Raw genomic sequence first — 19,900 nt, forward strand, 5'->3', positions numbered from 1 at the left:
AGCAACGTATCGCATTAATGCAAGGGTCCTCGAAGATCCTACGAATACGTAGGTATATGCAAATGACACCATTCCCGCCGAGGAAACCTTTAAATCACACATCGAGGCTACCAATAACATCGTCGACGATCATAATACAAGACCGCCTTTATGCTCGCTGTACCAGCAAGAGTAGCAAGATGTTCGTCCTCGACTTTAAAAGGATCACGTTCTAAGTACCGTAACATGCAATAACAGCCTTTCATCGGATATAATTCGTACCAGGATTAAAATAACAAATAGACCAGAGAGCGACGCGTGTTGCATGTCGTAATTAACATACACCGTTCGACGTGGAGCAACAAGTTTTTACAAGAAACGAAGTTTCTTAATCGTTCTCAGGGGACCTGATTCTCGCATAGAATCACCGGACACGCTATCGATGTCTCGTTCCAAACGAACAATCGAGTAACAACTTTTAAGTTTCACGCGATATCTTATTATACCGTTGAATATGTATCTTATTATGCCTAAATGAAATGAAAGATGAAAAATTCGAAATCAACGTTCGCGCGCGCGCAAAAAAAAAAAAGAGATCTTTTACAAGAATTAGAAAATCTCCGACGATGCAGATAGGTGAGCAAATTACCGTCACGGACAAATTTCAGACAGATCTCGATTATTTAAATTTCTCTCCTTCCCACCGTATTTTTCTTATCTCAGCTCGTTCACTGGAACAGTTGGAACGCGAAATAAAAGGTAGATACAAAGCGAATCTTTTTTTCCCCCCTTCAAAACGAATGCCCCGGTAAATTTATACATCACAATTCACCGCGCATCGCGGCCATTAACGCGTCGACGACCGGGGAACATGACGGCCATGGTACATCAACCTTCGTGAGGAAACCGAGCTGCCCGGTCCAAAGTACCAAAAGGAGCCACGCCGTGCTTTTATCGCGAGTAATTCGGGCCACGATCGTACGTATACGGTGTCTAATAAATTCGTGAATGGCCAGCCAGCGACTGAAATGTTCTATACACCCACGCGTAACGCACACGAATTGCCATCGTGCAACGGTCGCTCTCGCTCTCTCTCTCTCTCTCTCTCTCTTTCTCTTCTTTTTTTCTTTCTATGGGTTTCGTCTATGGTTGTGTGCGCGCGTGCCTCGATTCCCGAGGTTGTTGGCGTTTGGTTGCGCGCTTAGGGTGGGTACCGAGCCGACGAACCGACATGGGGGCACCAAGAGAGAGCGGATATTATCGCCAAACGTTAATTTGGTCGAGGCCCGGCCTACCTTCCAATTTTCGAGCCCTTACACGCCCACTTACGAGATTGTCCGTTAATGCTCCGAAACGTCGGGACGCGTTTTCGACGCCCGCGTTTTACCGCCACGGAGAGCTTCACGGACTTCGCGTACGGCCGACGGGTACATCTCGGACGAGGCTTCTCTTTAGACTTTAGACGCTCTCAGCCTTTGCATACGAGACACACGTGTTGCCAGAGTACCGTATGTGTATACTTGAAAGGGTAAATAGAGTTCAACTCGAGCGGCAAGTCTTAGAGATAAAGGGTAGTGGATCTGCAGGTGTTGGACATTTCTAGACGTATAGAACTTTTTAGAGTTTAGAACTACAGCTATTAAGACTTTAAATAGCATGCTTTTAAGTTAGACTCTGTTAACTAGAGGTCTAATTACGAGCAGAAGCCGTCTAGACAAAAGGAATTCAAAGTTTTTAAGGTTTTCGTCAAAGATAGCCTGTAATTAGAATTTCAAAGACGACAGGCGAAATACAAGAGGAATAGAAGAGGCGTTTTACGAAAAAGGAAGGGTATTCGCGAATTTAACATCGATAACGGTCCCACGAAATGCGTCGTGTACGCGCGCACAACCTGATAACGCTGGGATAGTCTAACGTTAACGGAGCAAGGGCAGAGTCGTACGACGGAGAGCATCGCGATAAAATTAAATGAAACGTCGAAGAAAGGAACGACGCGTCTCCGATTGGACGCTGAGAAAACAGGGAAAACCGTATTTCAGTCTGTGCCTTAACATTCCCGCGTGGACGCGCGCATCACATACGCCCGCGCGCCTAATTTATGTAACACAGAACAAATATACTCGTGGTAGCGTACGGCGCGTACGTAAAGCGTGGTAGAAGCAAAGAAAATAAATACGGGACGGAACAAGTGGAACGTCCGCGAGAAGCAAGAAAATAGTTTGCGCGGCGATTCGTAGACCCAAAATAGGGCGGTGTGAACAGCAGGAAACTTTACTATACACCGTGCAACGTGGAGTAGGAGAGACGCGTGTATTTGGCGTGTGTGAGCGCTGTTGGAAAGAACCGGTTATATAGCAACCGTCCTCCACCTTCTCCACCTTCTTCTTCTTCTTCTTCTACTTCTTCTTCTGCTTCTTCCTCCTTTTCTTCTGCCTGTTCTTCTCCTTCTTCCTTACTTTCCTTCCTACTCATTCGTCGACCTTTCGTTCCATCCTCGCCAAGTATCCAGCGAGCTCAGCTACGTAATACAAGCGATTCTATACATACAAACAAGCACGTGCGTGTGTGCGTGCTCGTGTAGAGACTCTGTGTCTCTCTCTCTCTCTCTCTCTCTCTCTCTCTCTGTATGTACAGTGTACACTTACGTGAGGTCCCGACACCATGGGCGCCTGCCTATCTGACATTGGGTGCCTGCCTACGAGGGCGAGTCCGCGACGTTTCTTTTTTCTTTCTTTACTGACCTGGCTACCGACGGACGGACCCTGGGCAACCGTGTATTCCTTCCGAGGACCCTCCGGGGGCGTTGGAATTTCGCGAGCGTTTCACGGATAGCCTTGTTTCCGATACGCGGAAACCCAGTCAGAATTCTATTGTACTCGACTCGCAACGGCAGGATATCCCGCGGCGAAAGAAACACCGCTGAGTGAAACGTGACTGTTAATATGTTTAATCGCGCCGATGATATCCGACGATTAATTTTTTACTTGATGCGTTTCGAGCGGCGTCGAGATCCAGGCGTTGGAAATATAAATGATTCCCTCGACTATTGTTCCAACTTCGTTCGATCTTCTTTACTCGTTGTATTCGTGTATGTATGTACGTACCTATGAATGCTTGCGCCTATTTACTATGCGTATACGATTTCCTATATTTCATTCAGCGATACGAGAGTCGAATTATTAGATATATATCGATGATTAATGTTTTCTGTTACAGATTTCGAATAGACAACACAGACCACATAATAGACGTGAACAAGAACAACGCGGCGTTCGAGTACGATCAAGTGAACATAATATGTCCTGTGTACCAGCCAGGAACGTATGACGAGGACGCGGAGAAGTATATTATTTACAACGTAAGTACTTTCGTATCGAATCGTAATGCTAAGAATCTTGCCCTCGACATTGGTAGAAAGATTGTCACGAGTCCGAGCGTGTACCCCGGTCTCGCCATCCATAGTGGGATCAACAGATAAATCGAGTTACACGTCTGTCGACCCATTATGCGAAATAAAAAATTGTCAAAGGGCGTTCCGTGCTGTTTAGACAGCTGCTGCTACTCGAAACTCGTTCGTTAACTCGCTCATATCGGACCCCCAAGAACGACTTCCGCCTCGTAGCCAACTCTTGACATCGCGTTGCCCTCGAGGGGCTGTTCCAACTCTGTTTCACCCGCTTTTAAAAATATTCATGACAAACTACCGTGTCGCCGTTATTCCCGAATTAGAGAAACTCGTATATACAAGACCGATAACGATGTTTGTTCTTGAGACGAAAATTACAGAGTTTCATAAATCAAATCGTTGCTAGCATCGTGAAAATCTTTCGTCCCTGTTCTTGCTTTTATCGGAGATTCCAGCGCAGTTTCCAAAAGCTGCAACGCAAACGTCGCCAATCATCGCCGAGATCTAATCATCTTATCCTACCCTTCTCGTATTGTCTCGTTCGAACTCGACGATAGATACTTTCTACCCTCTAATCGTATCTTGAGAGGGCGGGTGGGTTAGGTAGCGAGGAACTAGTGAACGAACGAAAATTAGCTTTTTTCACGGCTAGTCGTTAGGAAGAATGACAAAGAAATGTCTTTGTCTTTATCTTTGTAAAGAATCTTTGTTTGTATAGACTCGACAAAACGATAAAGAAAACGTTCAAGGACGTTCGACTCGTACGTAACAAACAACTAACGCGACGAATCGATTGGTACCGGGAACTTATAGCTGCATCGTATGTTTCACAGGTGTCTAAAGAGGAATACGAAACATGTCGGATAACGAATCCAAATCCACGGGTGATAGCAGTTTGCAACAACCCGTATAAGACCATGTACTTCACGATCACCTTCAGGCCGTTCACACCGCAACCTGAAGGCCTAGAGTTCCTGCCAGGCCACGATTACTATTTCATCAGCACTTCGTCCAAGGACGACCTTCATAAACGCATCGGTGGACGATGCACCAGTAACAACATGAAGGTGGTCTTCAAGGTGTGCTGCCGCAACGAGGCTGACACCTCGTCGTCTTCGGCTACATCGCGCAACAATTGTGAGTATCCTTCGTTTTATTGTAAACACCGACACAAATATCACCATTTTCTTGTTAATATCGATTCGTTCGTTTAACCAGAAGAAGATATTTTTTTCTATTCGCATTGACGCGAAATTTTTAAAGACGTTTGATGCACATGCATTGAAGAAACGATCGAATTTGCCAGCGTTTTCACCTTCGGTCCCATTTACGAGCATTCCTTAAATATTCCTATTCCGAAATCGTTTCGACGTGCGAAAACCTTTGTCCTACCGAAAGGTACGCGTTTCGCGTGTACGACCGCTATTCTAATGGGGTCCGATTATCATAATCTGAAATTATAGTCGTTGTATACGTCGTCTACGCCGTCTACGCCGCCTTTTCATTTCGCGTGTAAATCACGTTTAAAAGCTTCACGGTTTCGCTTGAGCGTGCGAGCTCCCTTCGTACACGCTCGTGGATGAAACGATTGGAAGAAGGGCCGTGTCATAAATTCATTATCCCCTAATCAGTTACAAAGGGAAGGACTACTCGTAACGACAGACGGTCTACGCCGATTCCTTCATCTTCCGCCGCGAACACGATCCACCCTCGATCCCCCTCTCTGTTTTCCCGCTCGTACAGACGGCCAGCCCGTGCTCCTCCCCTCTTAAATAATCCCTATCAATTATAATTCTTAGCCGTGCACACCATTTGTTGCGGTTAGAGGACCAACGCTGACCCAGAACACAATAAATTCCACTATTTCATTCTAGCCCGTTCTCTTCTCTCCCTAATTCGTTCCAACCGTCCTCCCAACACCTCCTCCGCCTCCTACCCGCTACCACCGACCCAACACTCGTCGGAGACGATTCATGCGCCGTAATGACTAGCTATTTCGCCGGCCGAGAACTCTGAACTCCCTTTCTCTCTTTCCCTCTTTCACCGTTCGGTGTCTCGGGCATTCAAGATTCCAGCAGGCTCTCCACCGACCTCGAAATCCTTCCGCGGCTTTCTACCGTGCCGTGTTGCGGGATCAGACCGTGAGCACCGACGCTCGTGTACGATGCCCTACGATTACTATCAGCGGCCACGAACCGCGAGAAATGTTAATCTCGCGGAAAATTTCAGGCTGGCTCCTCTGCTTTGCGCCGCGAGCGCTTTGCACGGCGAAAGACATTTACGCCGGCAATTAGCCGGCGAAAATGCGAAATTAATCTTCGACTTTATTCCACCGGTAGAAGTTCATTCTCCCCGAGGTCTTTGTGCCTGTGAATTTCGGCCGAGAACATAAAGCATTTGTCATTCATTACGGTTATCGTGTTTTCTTTCAATCTTTTATTCCTATTCTTTTTTATTTTTTTTTTTCTTTCCTTTTTTCTTTTTTCTTTTTTTTTTTTTTTTTTTTGTTCTCTTTGCTTTATCGCCGAAAGTCGATCGGTTTCAGGAATGAACTTCGACCGCAAATTGCGTAAATTTCGATTTAAAGTCGCGTAATAAAGAAGATTATTTTTTTCTTTTATATATCGCATAAACGTTTTAAACGGACATCGGACGCAGTAACAAGAATTCACGTTCCCATCGTTTTCCCGTGGCGATCATCGCGGATGTTCGATCAAACTTTTACGATACCGCGTTTACGGTTATGATTGTAACGGTTTGCGCGCGATTCTATTATTACGTACGATCGGCATCGGCGAATGATCGCCGGAGCGATTAAATAAAATTTAACGGACGCAATCATAACCGCCTGTATTTCGATTCGGGGGCCGGCTTTAAAATATCGACCTCTGGCGAACGCGGGTATGTACATAGATAATTGAAATCGATGTCGATTCACCGGACACTCGGTCCCGTTTACGAGCAATCGTGGAACGGCGGTCGCGTTCTCCGTCGTTGAATCCCCCTGTTGAAAATTACGCAAAACCGATGCGCGATTTGGACCGCGATTGCGGAGTTAAAATCGAAACGCTCGTCGACGCGACGTTATCCTAAATCATCCGGCTGGAAATGCCGGTGAACGACGATGTTGGACGGGCGCTCGCGCGCGCGTAACAACAGTAATCGAGACTGGCTGAAAATTGCACGCAACTCGTGAACCAGCGGAAAAAAATCACTGGCGGAGATTACACGCTAAAATTCAATAGCCGCAACAAAGTATAGCTCTGGCCGCACGATGCAGCCCAGACGAGACTACGTCGTACGTACGGTTCTCTGGAAAGCACGTCGCGTCGTCGCGTCGTGCCTCGCGAACATGACGATGTAATAAGAACGTTAGAGAAAGAGGAATACGTTAACGTTGATCTATGTCATTTTTCAGCCGTAGCTGTAACCAGCAGCACCGTGCCAAGCAGCAGCTCGACCAGCACCGCAGTTTTGGGTGGAGGAGCCGTCGGAATACCACCCCCGCCACCACCGAGCGTCGTCAAGAACGGCGGCCCAGATCGATTCTACCCAGGGGGCAGCATTCATCATCATCACGATCATCATCAACCGGCCACGGCGGCGCCGACCCTGCCCCACGTACCCCCTCCGGCCATCTACCCTGTGCATCCGCATCAGCCTCCGATTCACAATGGACCGCCGTCCTCCTCGCCGCCCAAGACCTCGATCGGCCAGAAGAAGAAGAACAGTACGTATAACACAGCGCCCCACCGCCTCTTGCCACCTGCTCTCTTTGCCGCGAAACGAGTTTCTCGATGCTCCTCGCGACCATTATCTCGGCCAATGATTCTTTCATTTTTTCTTTTTTTTTTTATCCTTCTCTCTTTCTCTACCATTCTGTGTTCCTTCGTTGCTTTCTTCTTTTTCATTCTCTTTTCTTACGCCAAATCTCTCTCGTCGTCGTCGCATCTTGTCGAAATTAATCATGCAAGAGGAGGGTCATTTTATTAATCGACGCGAATTAGATCGTCTATAATGTATCTGCGAGCATCGCCGAGTTGCTCGAATTTAATTATCGGATAGAGTAATGAGAAATTCGAACATCATCGAATAAAATAGTCGACGACAATCGCGTCAGATCGCGCCTATATTTTGCGAGAACGCGTTTTCTAACTTAGCCGCTAACTTGTGCCGCTAAATCCCTTGTCCCTTATCGTTACTTTCGTTTTGTCCGGCTGATAATTATCGCTTCGTATCGGGATTACTGTTGCATAAAATTAAGATAAACCACTCGTACTCGACGATTTTACCGCTCGTTATCGTCGTGTAAATCGTTTTTTCTGGATAAAGGAATTACCGCGTTGTATCGCTACATCGCTATATCGTTATATCGTTATATCTTCGTTATTAACATCGCATAATTGATATTTCTTCTTTTCGATCGGAGCAAGCGTGAGTCCATATTCGCGCGAAAGTCTTTCTTTTCCATCGTTCTTTCACGATAGCTGGACGCGAGTGCGAAAGTCAAAGAGAAGAGTCGTCGTCGCTTCGGTCATTAAATTACCGTTATGTAGTTGAACGTGGCGGTGCACTGCGTGCCAAACAATCATTTTACGTAATTCATTTGGCTTATCGTTTGCTCGTATTGAAACGGATAAAGTAAATAAACGAGTAACGAGCAAATAAATTTTATCAGGTTTTAAAATTGTATTGTCCCTCGTCATGTCTTATTCTACTTATTATCGCTACTAATGCATCCTACAAATAATATCGAAGAGGGTAATACGTTGAAAATTGCATTGATTGACCGGACGTAAAACTTCCGAAACATACCTCGAGCATCCTATCTTTATCTTTCGCGTTCAGATCAAACGTTCTATACTCATTCTCGTATAATTAGAAAAGTATCGAGTATAAAAGTTAGATCAGTTAATACCGCGAACGAAGGAAATTATTTACAAAATTAAGAGTAAAAAACTTAATAAACGAAGGAACACCTTTGGTCCCCAAAACGCGTGCCAGACGGAGAACAATCGAACGCGGTAGGCGACTCGATTCTAGGTGACTCTCTCGACAACCATCTGTCGTCTAGTCGCCCTTCTTGTGTTGTCACCTACGATAATTTCACTTGAAAATGCGCCACGGATATGCACACATTTGCATTCCATCGATAGCCAGGACACGGACGTTAACGAGGCAACCTGCTTGGCTCGAAACGCAACAGGGAATTCGTGTTCCGGAGGTGTTGAATTGAAATTACTCGAGTCGGCCCCGTTCCACCTTCCTTTGTAACAACGATTCGAATTTCTCCACTGTATTAAAATCGTCCCTTCGAAATCGAATCGTGTCCCACGAAATTTACAACTTGGTTCGTGACCGACGATGTATATCCGTTACGACGCGTTTCGCATCGAGCAGAAGCAAAAAGTACATCAATCTCCAAGTACTCACCAATAAGCCGGAACCTAGATGCAAGTTGAAGCTTCCGCTCCGATATCGCCGCGTTTCCTAGCCCTGGTAATGAAGCAACTTTTTCCCACGGAGCTCATGGAAGTTTCATTTCGAACAGCAGAAATTTAGAGACGTCGTTGACCTCCTTTCTGCAAGAATAACGTGATTATTTATTGGAAAAATAACAAAGAAAAATAAAATTAATCTCAAGAGCTCGAAGTATTAATAATTGCTAACAGAAATCCAGGATCTTGGAATTACTCGCTGTAAAGTATTAATTTCTACATTGTCCAAATTATGCAAGAAGCACTTCTATTTGCTTCTGTTTCATCGGATAACTGAATTCCCAATTAAAAATTTCCATTTGTTAATCCACGTTAATCAATTAAGTTGGCTGATAAACGTTTTTTTTTTTTTTTTTTTTTTTTTTTAATAACTACGATAAACGATCAAATGGCTATTGTCCGGAAATAAACAATTGATTTTTTCTGTCTACAGAGGAATATTCGGACCATCCGAACGAAGTTGTGAAGAACGAAGAATTGACCTACAACGGGGCGAGTTCCAGCCGTGTTCAAGATCGGTACTACCAGCTGGTGATGGTGTTGACGGGAAGCTTGTTTATCAGCGCGATCATGCCGCAATTATTACGGTGAAGCGACAACACTACCGACGAGAACGTATATCCCATACGTCGAAACCCCTTTTTCTGTGATTATCCTACGTTTAATTAATTTCTTGAGGCACGCGTGCGCGCGCGCGCTCGCGTGGCCGCCCCTCAATCGTGAAAAATAAATGAAAAATAAAACGCGCACGATTTATGGTCGGACTGCCTCGAGAGAGAAAGAGAAACGAGAAAATTTAATCGGGAGGGAACGAAGACAAAAACGAACAACAATGGTTTAGAGAAAAAAGAAAAATTAAATGAAAATAAAAGAGGATGCGAGTTATAAGAAGAACGAAGAGTCGGCAGAAATAATAAAAAAGAAAATAAACGTAAATGTCAAGAGAAGAGACACGCACGACACACGAGCAGCAACGCCATATTGAAACTATTCGAAAACGAAGAACGAAGACGTAGATAGTAAGATTACAAAGACGAAGAAAGACGAAACGAGGAGAAACGCTACTATTAGACACTATTATAGTATGCCCACTATTATCACTACTATAAATGGTAGTCGTATTGGTTGTCCTTCTTATCATTACGCTAATTCTAGGTATTTATTGGAAATACGAGGAAAGAGAACGAAGTCGTGGACAGCGTGCTAAATATCCTCGAGCGTGGCATACGCCGCATAGTGAATAAATACGTCCGTCAAAGAGAAGCGCGAAAGTTGTTTCGTTTAAATATCATAACCTCGCGCGTGAGGATTTCGAATGATAATGATATCGTACGACTGACATCGACGTTGGTTGACGAACGGTCCTCTGTCATCTATGCCTCGATTGCTTGAGAATTAGTATCGTACTTGAAAAGTCAAACGATTAAGTTAACTTAGAAACTTATATGTATATAGAGAACCAATTACTTACTAGGTTAGTATGATTTAAAACTTGCCATCTTAGTAGATGTATCACTTAGCACTCGTTTTTCCGTTAATATTTTCAGTATCACGCCCGCGCAAATGTAGATACGTCATTTGTTTAACTAAAGATTTCAGATCAATCACGTGACTTATTGCGATAATCGAATCAAACGTTAATCCGCGATTAGTCGCGATGGTCGCGCCAATATTCGGATCGAAATCTATCGAAGGAAACAGTCATGGCGGAGGGTCGTTCGGTTTGCGTAAACAGTCGCGAGCAGGATAATTAGCACGCGTGTAAATAAATTCCTAATGAATATGTACAAGTGGCTCTTGCCTCGTCTTCGGGGCAGAGGAATTTAAGAGAGTGCCGTATACTAGGTAAAATCTTATATATGACACACGGAAGAGTGCGATACAGCGTGAGTGAACATTTCCGAGTGTGACAGAGTATGACGTGTGTGGGTGTATTGCGAGGCGTATGTGAACATTCGTGAACACAAAGATCGCCCATTTGGTTAGGACACAAAACTGTGTAAGGTGCGATAAACTTTTGTAAGTTCCGCCCGCGATTCTCGCAATCGTGACACTTTCGCGAACACGTGAAGTATTGTCGGCGAAGAAATTCGAAAATTCCTCTCTTCGACCGAGTTCGTCGAAGGGAAATGGCGAACGAACGAACGAACGAACGAAAGTATGGTATGTAATGCGTGAGAGAGACTGATCGCGGAGCGAACGAAATAACAATTTTTGTATCATAGTTGTACCATACCGAACTTTATCTATAGATCTGTACTATATTTATTATCCGCTATCATTACGCTACGAATAATCACACTCGATATTCTATATTTACTAGTAAAAAATATCAAATTTAATAGCGAATAAATTGCGTATTCGGCGGGGTAATGATAAAAGAAACGACATGACGCGAGCAAAACGATGAATTCTCGACCCCTGTCATCATCGGATCTGCCATTTGTTGTTTCCTTCTATTTTCTTTAATTTTTTTCTCGTGCTGTATTGCTCGAAAACGTCGAACACGCGCGTTCGAGTGCTTATTTCGACGTGTGCTCGCTATTTCAATAAATTGGCCGTGCGATGGTCGGTTTCATTTCGTCGATTTCGGTATCGTCTTTTGTGCTATGTACATCGTTCTTTTCAGTTGTCCCTACGATTCTCCTGTTTTTTTTTTTTTTTTTTTATACTCTATTTATTGTTCACCGCCACGCAGATTTCGTTTACATCCGCGTACTGACGAACGTACGCGCATGCAAATCGCATTTATTTGTAAAACGTACGGGATTACATGTATACATGCACAGTGGTCACGATCGTTACACGCGATCCCGCTCTGATTTGTCGCGTACGTCGATAACGACGCCCTCTTCGCTAACGTTCAAGCTCTGTTCACGCTGCGATCGCAGCCGATTTTACGTTACGAACGCCCATTAACGTATAACATTGTACACGTATCCTGTACGTATCCGTAAGCCCGTGTTTCGCTCGATCACGATCACGGATCCATATTTCTATCGATCACACAATTTTACCATAATCACACGACAAACGTCAACTATGTATCTCGGATTTTATCGCGCGGAATACGTTGTACCGGCAATTAATTATATAGTGCGCGCGCATCTTGCGCATGTCGCGTATCGTATCGTATAAACGTAACTTGTAATCTTTAAAATTGCGTTCCCGCCAATACATTCGATGATTGGCCGCACGGCTACGACGGCGCTATTTTATTGCTTGCGTACTTACACAACTCTTATTTACGCGCATTTCATCTTCCAGAATGCAAAATTATCGTTTTTGCGTCCGACGTCTAGTTTGGCGATCGACCGATCACAATATACCAAACGTATCTACCGATTCTGTATCGACGATACGAACAACACGGCGAATATAATTACATACAACCTGGTCTTAAAAATGGATCCGTGAGCACCAGTGTGAATGGAGCTTCAATAAGTGCACATAGTTGTTACCGCGCGCGTAAAAATGCACACACAGCGACCGAAGAGCGTTCGTGGCACGAGGATGCGAAAGGAAGAAACTACAACGAGCAAATGATCGTTTCACGTTGGCCACGAGAAAAAGAGTTCGACCGAACGGCAACTAGAGTAACGAATTATTGTAAATACGAATATGCGGAGAGAATTACGTATTGTATAAGGCAGAGCGAGAGAATGTAAGAAAGATTAATGAGAGCGCAAGGGAGAGAGAGAGAGAGAGAGAGAGAGAGAGAGAGAGAGAGAGAGAGAAAGAGACCCCAATTCCGAATCGTAGATAATAAAGAAAAGATGTATTCTGATGGCTGCTCGATTGACCGACTCGTTTTCATCGTTCATTGATGGTTCATCGTCCTTAATTATACGCGACAATTAAAATGGAAATCAATGACCACGATCAGCCGGGAATGTTGAGGGAAACGATGGAAATTAAATGCGTGTATAATGTTATCCATTACAGTATTGTAAGCCTAAGTATTACATGCCTCCGATCCACGTCTGTTTGTCTGTCTGTCCGTTCGTCTGTCTACAGTTTGTACTTTTTACCCATGTGTTAACCGCAATAGCAATTTCGTACACGTACGAGCGATCGATTACGAGAAAGCAGTTCGCGACGATACCTACGATTCCACGATTCTTAGCATGTAGATTTCTCACAAATGATCATATTTTCGTTTCGTTAACTATAGCTGCTACGATGACAGTTTCTTTTAGTTTCTCTCTAGTCGTTTTCGTTCGCACACACATGTATACACGTGGAATTGTTTGTGAGCCGCTGATCAACCCGCAAAACGAAACCCAAAGACAATCACCTGCACCGTTGTAAGGAAAAGCGTTCGAAGCGCCTCTGCGTAGATCAGTCGTCAACTATAGCGTCACGATATCATTTAGGTATATACGATTCGTTAACCCTCTCACACGAAGTAGAAGTAATTTAACACACGATTGTACAAAACGTTTCTCGTACAAGTTCGCTTTGCGGGTCTCAGAGGATATTACATACAGTAACGTACATTTGTAAAGGGACGCAAATAGTAGAGTGCGTTTACGTTTCGATCGGCATGATCGACGATCCATGTAACACGGTTGCACACACGTCTTGAATCGTGGATGTATCGATAGAACTGCTCCGGGCGGCGAATTATCGATCGACTCGAATTAATCGAATTAATCAGAGCCAGCATGAAAGCCCGTAATCAATTAAACATAAATGCAATAGCAATGCAGCAAAGTTACATAGATCCAATGTGAATGGTACTCATTCTTACGGACGATAGATGATACGGTATAACAATAATATAGACTCGAACTATCGATAGAAAATAGACAAGGTCACTCACTGCAATATTTTTTTATTTTTCTCTCCTTCATTTGTCTTTCTTCTTTTCTTCTTTTTTTTTTTTTCGTTTCGACCGATCCGCTCCGAAAGCACCCTCCGGTCCATCCGTAACACCAATCCCGACCACCACCACCCCCACCACAACCACCACCACCACCACCACCACTACTACCGACCACAACGTGAAACGCTGCTCCTCGAAAGTTATTTTTGTAATCATGAACAGGGACAAGCATCGTACCATTTAAAGGTACCATTTAAATCGTTAGTAGAAAGTATACATAGATAATCGATATAATAGAAAGTTTAACGACACCGATATAACAGAGACACACAGGAATAATCATAAGGTCGATGAACCTGAAGATTACGATTAATTAGATCGCGCGTTAAGATTAGTCTTCGCTCTTAATCGCGTACACAGACCGATATACAGTTACGCATAAGTACGTAGACGCGTTGCAGATGGCACGTTTCGAGCAGAAACACACGAAGAACAAAACGAGGAACAGGTTTCACAGTTTTCTAATCCAAAGACGTCCGAACCTCCCCTTCATTGCGATTTTTATCGTTCATTTTCGCTATTTCATTGTGTTATCCTCTCGTGTGCGTGTTTTGGAACAATGTCAAGAGATTAGAGGTCTTCGCGGATGGAGATCACAGCAGGCGACTATTCGTACGCGAAAAGGGCTTGTTCCTCTCTTCTCGAGACAGCGGGTATAATGGGGATGAGATAAAACGAGGGCAGTAACGAGAAAGAAAGAAGTAACAGGGATGGGAAAGGGAAAAGTATGAAGGGATCGATTAATTAGATTTACCGCGTCGAATTGACAACGTCGCGGATTTATCGAGCGTGAAAATGGGATCGAGATGATTTCGTAGGTACGTCGTTGTAAATAGAGAAATGAAGAAAAACAAGAAAAAGATTACGATCAATAACGATAACACGATGAAATTTATATTAAATACATAGCAAGTATGAGGATAGGTTTCTAATAACAATTTATTATAAAAGTGAATGTACGTTGATGTCTAAGATTTTTAACAAGATGGAAAAAAAGATAAGAAAAAACACAAAGTGGTTATTATTAAACTATGATTATTAACTCATAATCGAGAAACACAAGTACTAATTAAACAAAAGAGCGTTTGAATACAGAACCACACTTTTTAGCCAGGTCATGAATTCTCTCACGTTGCATATATTAATTTTGTAACAGGTAACATTACATGACACATACGATCACGGTCACGGAAGCCATACGGCAGGCGCCACGTTATCACCGGAGCAACCGTTAGATCATTTCTTTTCTCTCTCCTGAACACGGTACACGTATTTACATATAAATTAAACAACAGTCGGGATATCATGTTTATAAAATGGGAAAAAGATGTCGAAAGATGATATCACACAGTTTATTCGATCGATCGATACGATATATCGAGGATAAGAAAAAAGGAAAATATGAAAACCAGCTTGGAGAAAGAAAGTATCAACGGTTTGAATAGTTCGATCGGTTAGCGTTGTCTGACAATCAAACGACCTAGTTTCCAATTACGACGCAACAATATTTATTCAGCCATTATCTCTCTTTTGCCTCACCTTCGCTCGATCTAAATTTGAACCGAGTAAACAGATAAAAAGCAAAAGCTGAAAAAAATTGTAAAAATAGTAACGCGGTCCACGTGTGGCATTCGTGAACGGGATCGATCAATTATAGATTGCGTGTGCTCGCTAAGTATGCACGTTCAGTACAGTACAGTCGTTCATTACAAAGCATTACAGATACAATACAAAGTAGCGTAGTGTTCATAATGGTAGTCCACTTGTAGCGAAATAGTGTTTAAACAGTCCAAACAGACAACCAAACAAGCAAAAAAAAAAAAAAAGAAAGAACCGGAAAAACGACATAATCGTCGGAAAAATTACAGGTAACCATAAAAAGTACACAGTAAACGTGAATCGATCTTCATGAAGTACGTGCAAGACACGCACACACATGTACACACTACGACACGTGCACACGACACATATACATGTATATTGGCACATATTGCGATACAAACAGTTTCAAACATTGTCGAGGGCGTCGCGAGAAAAGGTGCGGCGCTACTCTAGAGATATGAAGAAAAAAAAAGAAAAAAAAAGTATATATTTAAATGTACACTCATACACAGATACAGAGACACGATATACACATATGCAAAAGCGACGCGACTTCGACGACCACGCGACGTAAAACGCAAAAGCGCGTGAATTCACTCGCAGAAGCAGAGAAAGAAAGAAAGAAAGAAAGAAAGAAAGAAAGAAAGAAAGAAAGACGAAAGGTGGGAAAAAGGGTCGACGATGCTCTAAACGTAAACTCGTCGGCGTCGCGCGATTTATATAGCTATATTGTATTATGCATGTCGATATACGGTCACATATAACGATGGAAAATGAAAGTAAACCAAACGAAACAAAATAAAAAAAAAAAGTGAAAAAGTAACTGGAAAATGTTAAAATGCCGGACAGGGAGACCGGGCGTCCCCCGATAAAATAATAATAATACACGTACATACTCACTCACATAACACATACAAAGTACGTCGACGCGTACGACGAAATACGTCGGCGTCGAAACGTTTCATTTTGAAAGTACCTTGCGCGAGTCGTCTCGAATCGTTTAAGTACAAATAAAAAAAAAAAAAAAAAGAAAAAGAAAGAAAGAAAAGAAGAAGAAGATGACGACGACGACGATGATGATGATGATGAAGAAAAAGAAATGTTCTTCTCGATGGACGAGATGCGTGCGATCCACGTTCCACGCGATTCAGATACCAGGGTATCGAGTTCTAGTTCGCGGATTCGGTGAAGAAATCAGGTTTCCTTTTTTGCGTTTGAGGCCATCAGCGACGAGCACCATTGCGTGGGTTGTATAGGAACCAGAGGGATTCACAGTGCTGAATGGTAAATTTGGGGAAATCGCGTGTCACGCCTCTTTCGTTGAACCCTCGACAGGCATTAATGAGTTCCTGGAATCAAATTGGTTGTAAAAAGAATTATATTTAAACGATCGTTGCCTGCTCGATTCGAAAGGTTGTAAGCGCATCCGTGAATCCCCTCGCGGTTCATTTCCAAATGTTTCTATTTTTTAAACGAATGAAAACGATTTGCGTGTAAAACTGCATTCGCGATCATTTCGATGGATATTTATTGAAAACGGTGAGAACACAAATAAACGATATATACGCTCTGTTGCACTGATTTTTCGGCTTTTACCGATTTTAGACGTATACACATCTTTTACCGTTGTTTCGAAACGCTGTAAACACGAGATGCAAGAGGAAATTGATAGGTTGAATTACGTTTTTATCGAAGCTCAAACTTTTCATGAAATTTCGTATTGTTATATATATATATATATATATACACACACGTATATGCTTTGATCGATTCGAAGGATTTCATATGTTTTAATCAATGGTTGAACGCGTGAAATTCAAACGCACAGACGTAAAGACGACGATTACTTCTTGCGTCGCGTGAAACGAGCGAAATGTAATTTAAAACGTAAAACTGCCATTTTTAATTAACGTAATCGATAGCCTCGAAAGCGATTGGTAATTATCGTAGCCGTAACTTATTCGTTGTCCTACCCTGCAAAACGAATGTTAAAAAAAGAGAGATAGAAGCTATAGAGTATGGAGGAATGTGAGTTCGCAGCGAAAACGGATGTCCGGTTCGATCGCATTCTTAAATTTCGCCAGTCTTTCGACGCTGATCATATATAAAAATCGTTTCAATTCGTTCCACGTTCCATCGAACGTGAAATACCGTCTGTCAAAGATGAACGCGCTACATTCACAAGCAGTACATCTTAAAAAGCACATAATATCCACGATGTCGTTCAATGGAGTGTGTATACATGGAGAATTGAAGATTTTAAACAAAACTTTGCCAGAAATTTCTTATCGCTTTATATTTTATATATGTGACATTAAAGGACATACAACACGTAGAATACTAAAACATATTATTTTGAAATGTTAGATACGGAAAAAAGAAAAGGCAACATTACCTTATCCACCACCAGTTTGAAATGTTAGTAATCTAAAAACAAGATCCACACTGACTGACTGTTTACTCAGACTGAATTCATTGATCCGTCGCTTCATTCCCTCCTTCTTCCTCTAAGTCTTTCATTTAATTCTAAGATATTTTGTCTCTATTCGAACATTTCAATCGTTCAAACTACTCAGTAACATATGAACCACATCTTTGGAGTTGTAAAAACCTGTTATATATTAGTCTGAATATTTTATATTTGATAAAATAATAATTTCACCTGAAAAGTTAACTATCGATCCGGATGTTATGTGCTTTACAAGATCAAATGTACATAGCGTATACATAATAGAAAAAATCGCGATGGCGTGTAATATACGAAATCTGACGATTCGCAATGCCGAAAAGAACGATGCTTATGTTTCGAGCCGCGTTGCTTGTTCACGGGCACGCGACCATGCCACTTCCTTTCGATCGATTCGATCCGATTAATCAAGCCCCCATTCGATTCGCCTGAGGCTTTCAGCCGTGTATGCTTCACAGACAACGAATCTCTCGACTTACCAAGCGACTCGCGACTGACAATAGTTTCTGCGATCCCTCGATGCAATTGTTTTAAGTGCAAAACTGTCGTCACGTAGGACAGGACTTATAAATCGTTGAAAAAACAGAGTATTTGGCAGAAAAAAAGAAAAGAAAGAAGATGCGCTCGAACGAATCGTTTCCCCTACTTGAATCTGTAAGGTACGCTCGTCACGTTGTTTACAGCTATTTATCGATTCTAAATCCGAAGCGAGAGTGTTACACATGAAAACGAGAAATATTTTTGCGCTGCAAAATTTTCGCAAAATGAAAAGTCAGTTCCTCTGTGGCGTGTCGAGATATACGCGAGATTTGGAGCCTAAATCGTTGTACGATTGTTTATATAGAACGAATTTATATTATATAGAACGATGCGAAAAAATGTTAAGTGTGCTTGTAAGTGTGCTGTATGATGATTTCCGGTGTTTACGATATTCGTTTGCGGTCACGCTGAATAAGTCTTGTCTTACACGTTCGCACGCATTCTACTTCTAACCACCAAAGAAATACACTCGCACGTATTTCTTCTCCAAGCGCTTCTCCAAGGCACTTCTATAATGGGAAAGAATGCAACGATAAACTGTGGTCTATATTTATCACAAGTTTTAGTATTAAGTTTCGAAAGTTAGCGTTAACAGGTGCCATTTTTGTGCCATCACTTTCCTTCTTTTCAGGCAGCTAAGTAAGACGAATAGAAAAATTATTCACCGTTAAACTGCATAACAATTTGAGATAACGATTCCACTGGTAAATTTCATTGATTCGCTGAAAATGGAAACAATCGGGTGAGCTCGCGGAAAGAAGAAAACGGAAGAAACGAGAAGGAAAAACGGATAGATCGAACGAAAGCGATGCCTGATTTGAAGCGCGCATAACTTTAAGGATCGCGCAACTCGAGAAAAGAAGCGCGAGACAAACGAGAGAAAAGGAAAGCATTTTAGGCAACACGTGTCGGAGTACATAGACTTCTCGCGAAAGTAGAGCCAATGGAGAAGAAACTAATCGGGCGGGAAGCAATGCTGCTTCGGTCATCCGCGTAGAAGCATACTTGCAGTTATAAGGTTCTAAGTAAGAGTGAACAAAGAAATTTAAATAATGCGAGACGAAACGATGGAAGAAAACCATACCGAAAGGCCTAGGTCGTCGCACTCGTTTGAAAAACATTCCTGCAAGAATGCATACAAGAAGTAGCGTACAATCGCTGTACACTCGTTTGTTGACGCGAATATAAGGGGAAAAAAGTCGATTTGATTTGTATATGTACACGGTGAGCCCGAGGTTCGTGCAAGGACAGGTGCATTTACGTATGAATGAGGAAGAGATCTGGCGAAATCGATGCTCGTTTCTTTCTGGTTCGTAGTCAGTAGACGCGAATAAATCAATGGCGGTAATCACTTCATTCTTGTAAACGCTAATGTCCTCTGCGGCGATCATTGTTATTATACGAACGAACTCAAGACGGCATGGTATACAAGACTAAGAACAAGACCTAAAATGGGGACATAATATTTTATAACTCAACTTTTGTACAGAATAAATAAATACTTGTACTGTGGACCAATA

At 42.6% G+C, this 19,900-nt stretch overlaps 1 protein-coding gene across 1 annotated transcript in view; it reads left to right on the forward strand.

Annotated features, from left to right (window-relative positions):
- Ephrin (ephrin) overlaps window positions 1-19,894 on the forward strand; it is a 58,292-nt gene extending 38,398 nt beyond the window's left edge. Inside the window, 4 exon segments of the mRNA XM_033339984.2 lie at window positions 3,196-3,337; window positions 4,219-4,522; window positions 6,804-7,115; window positions 9,317-19,894. Coding sequence (XP_033195875.2) covers window positions 3,196-3,337; window positions 4,219-4,522; window positions 6,804-7,115; window positions 9,317-9,474 — 916 coding nt within the window. The 3' untranslated portion in view covers window positions 9,475-19,894.
- Window positions 19,895-19,900: the final 6 nt, after the last annotated feature.

The sequence above is a fragment of the Bombus vancouverensis genome, chromosome 6, assembly GCF_051014615.1.
Source record: "Bombus vancouverensis nearcticus chromosome 6, iyBomVanc1_principal, whole genome shotgun sequence".
Lineage (NCBI taxonomy): Eukaryota > Metazoa > Arthropoda > Insecta > Hymenoptera > Apidae > Bombus > Bombus vancouverensis.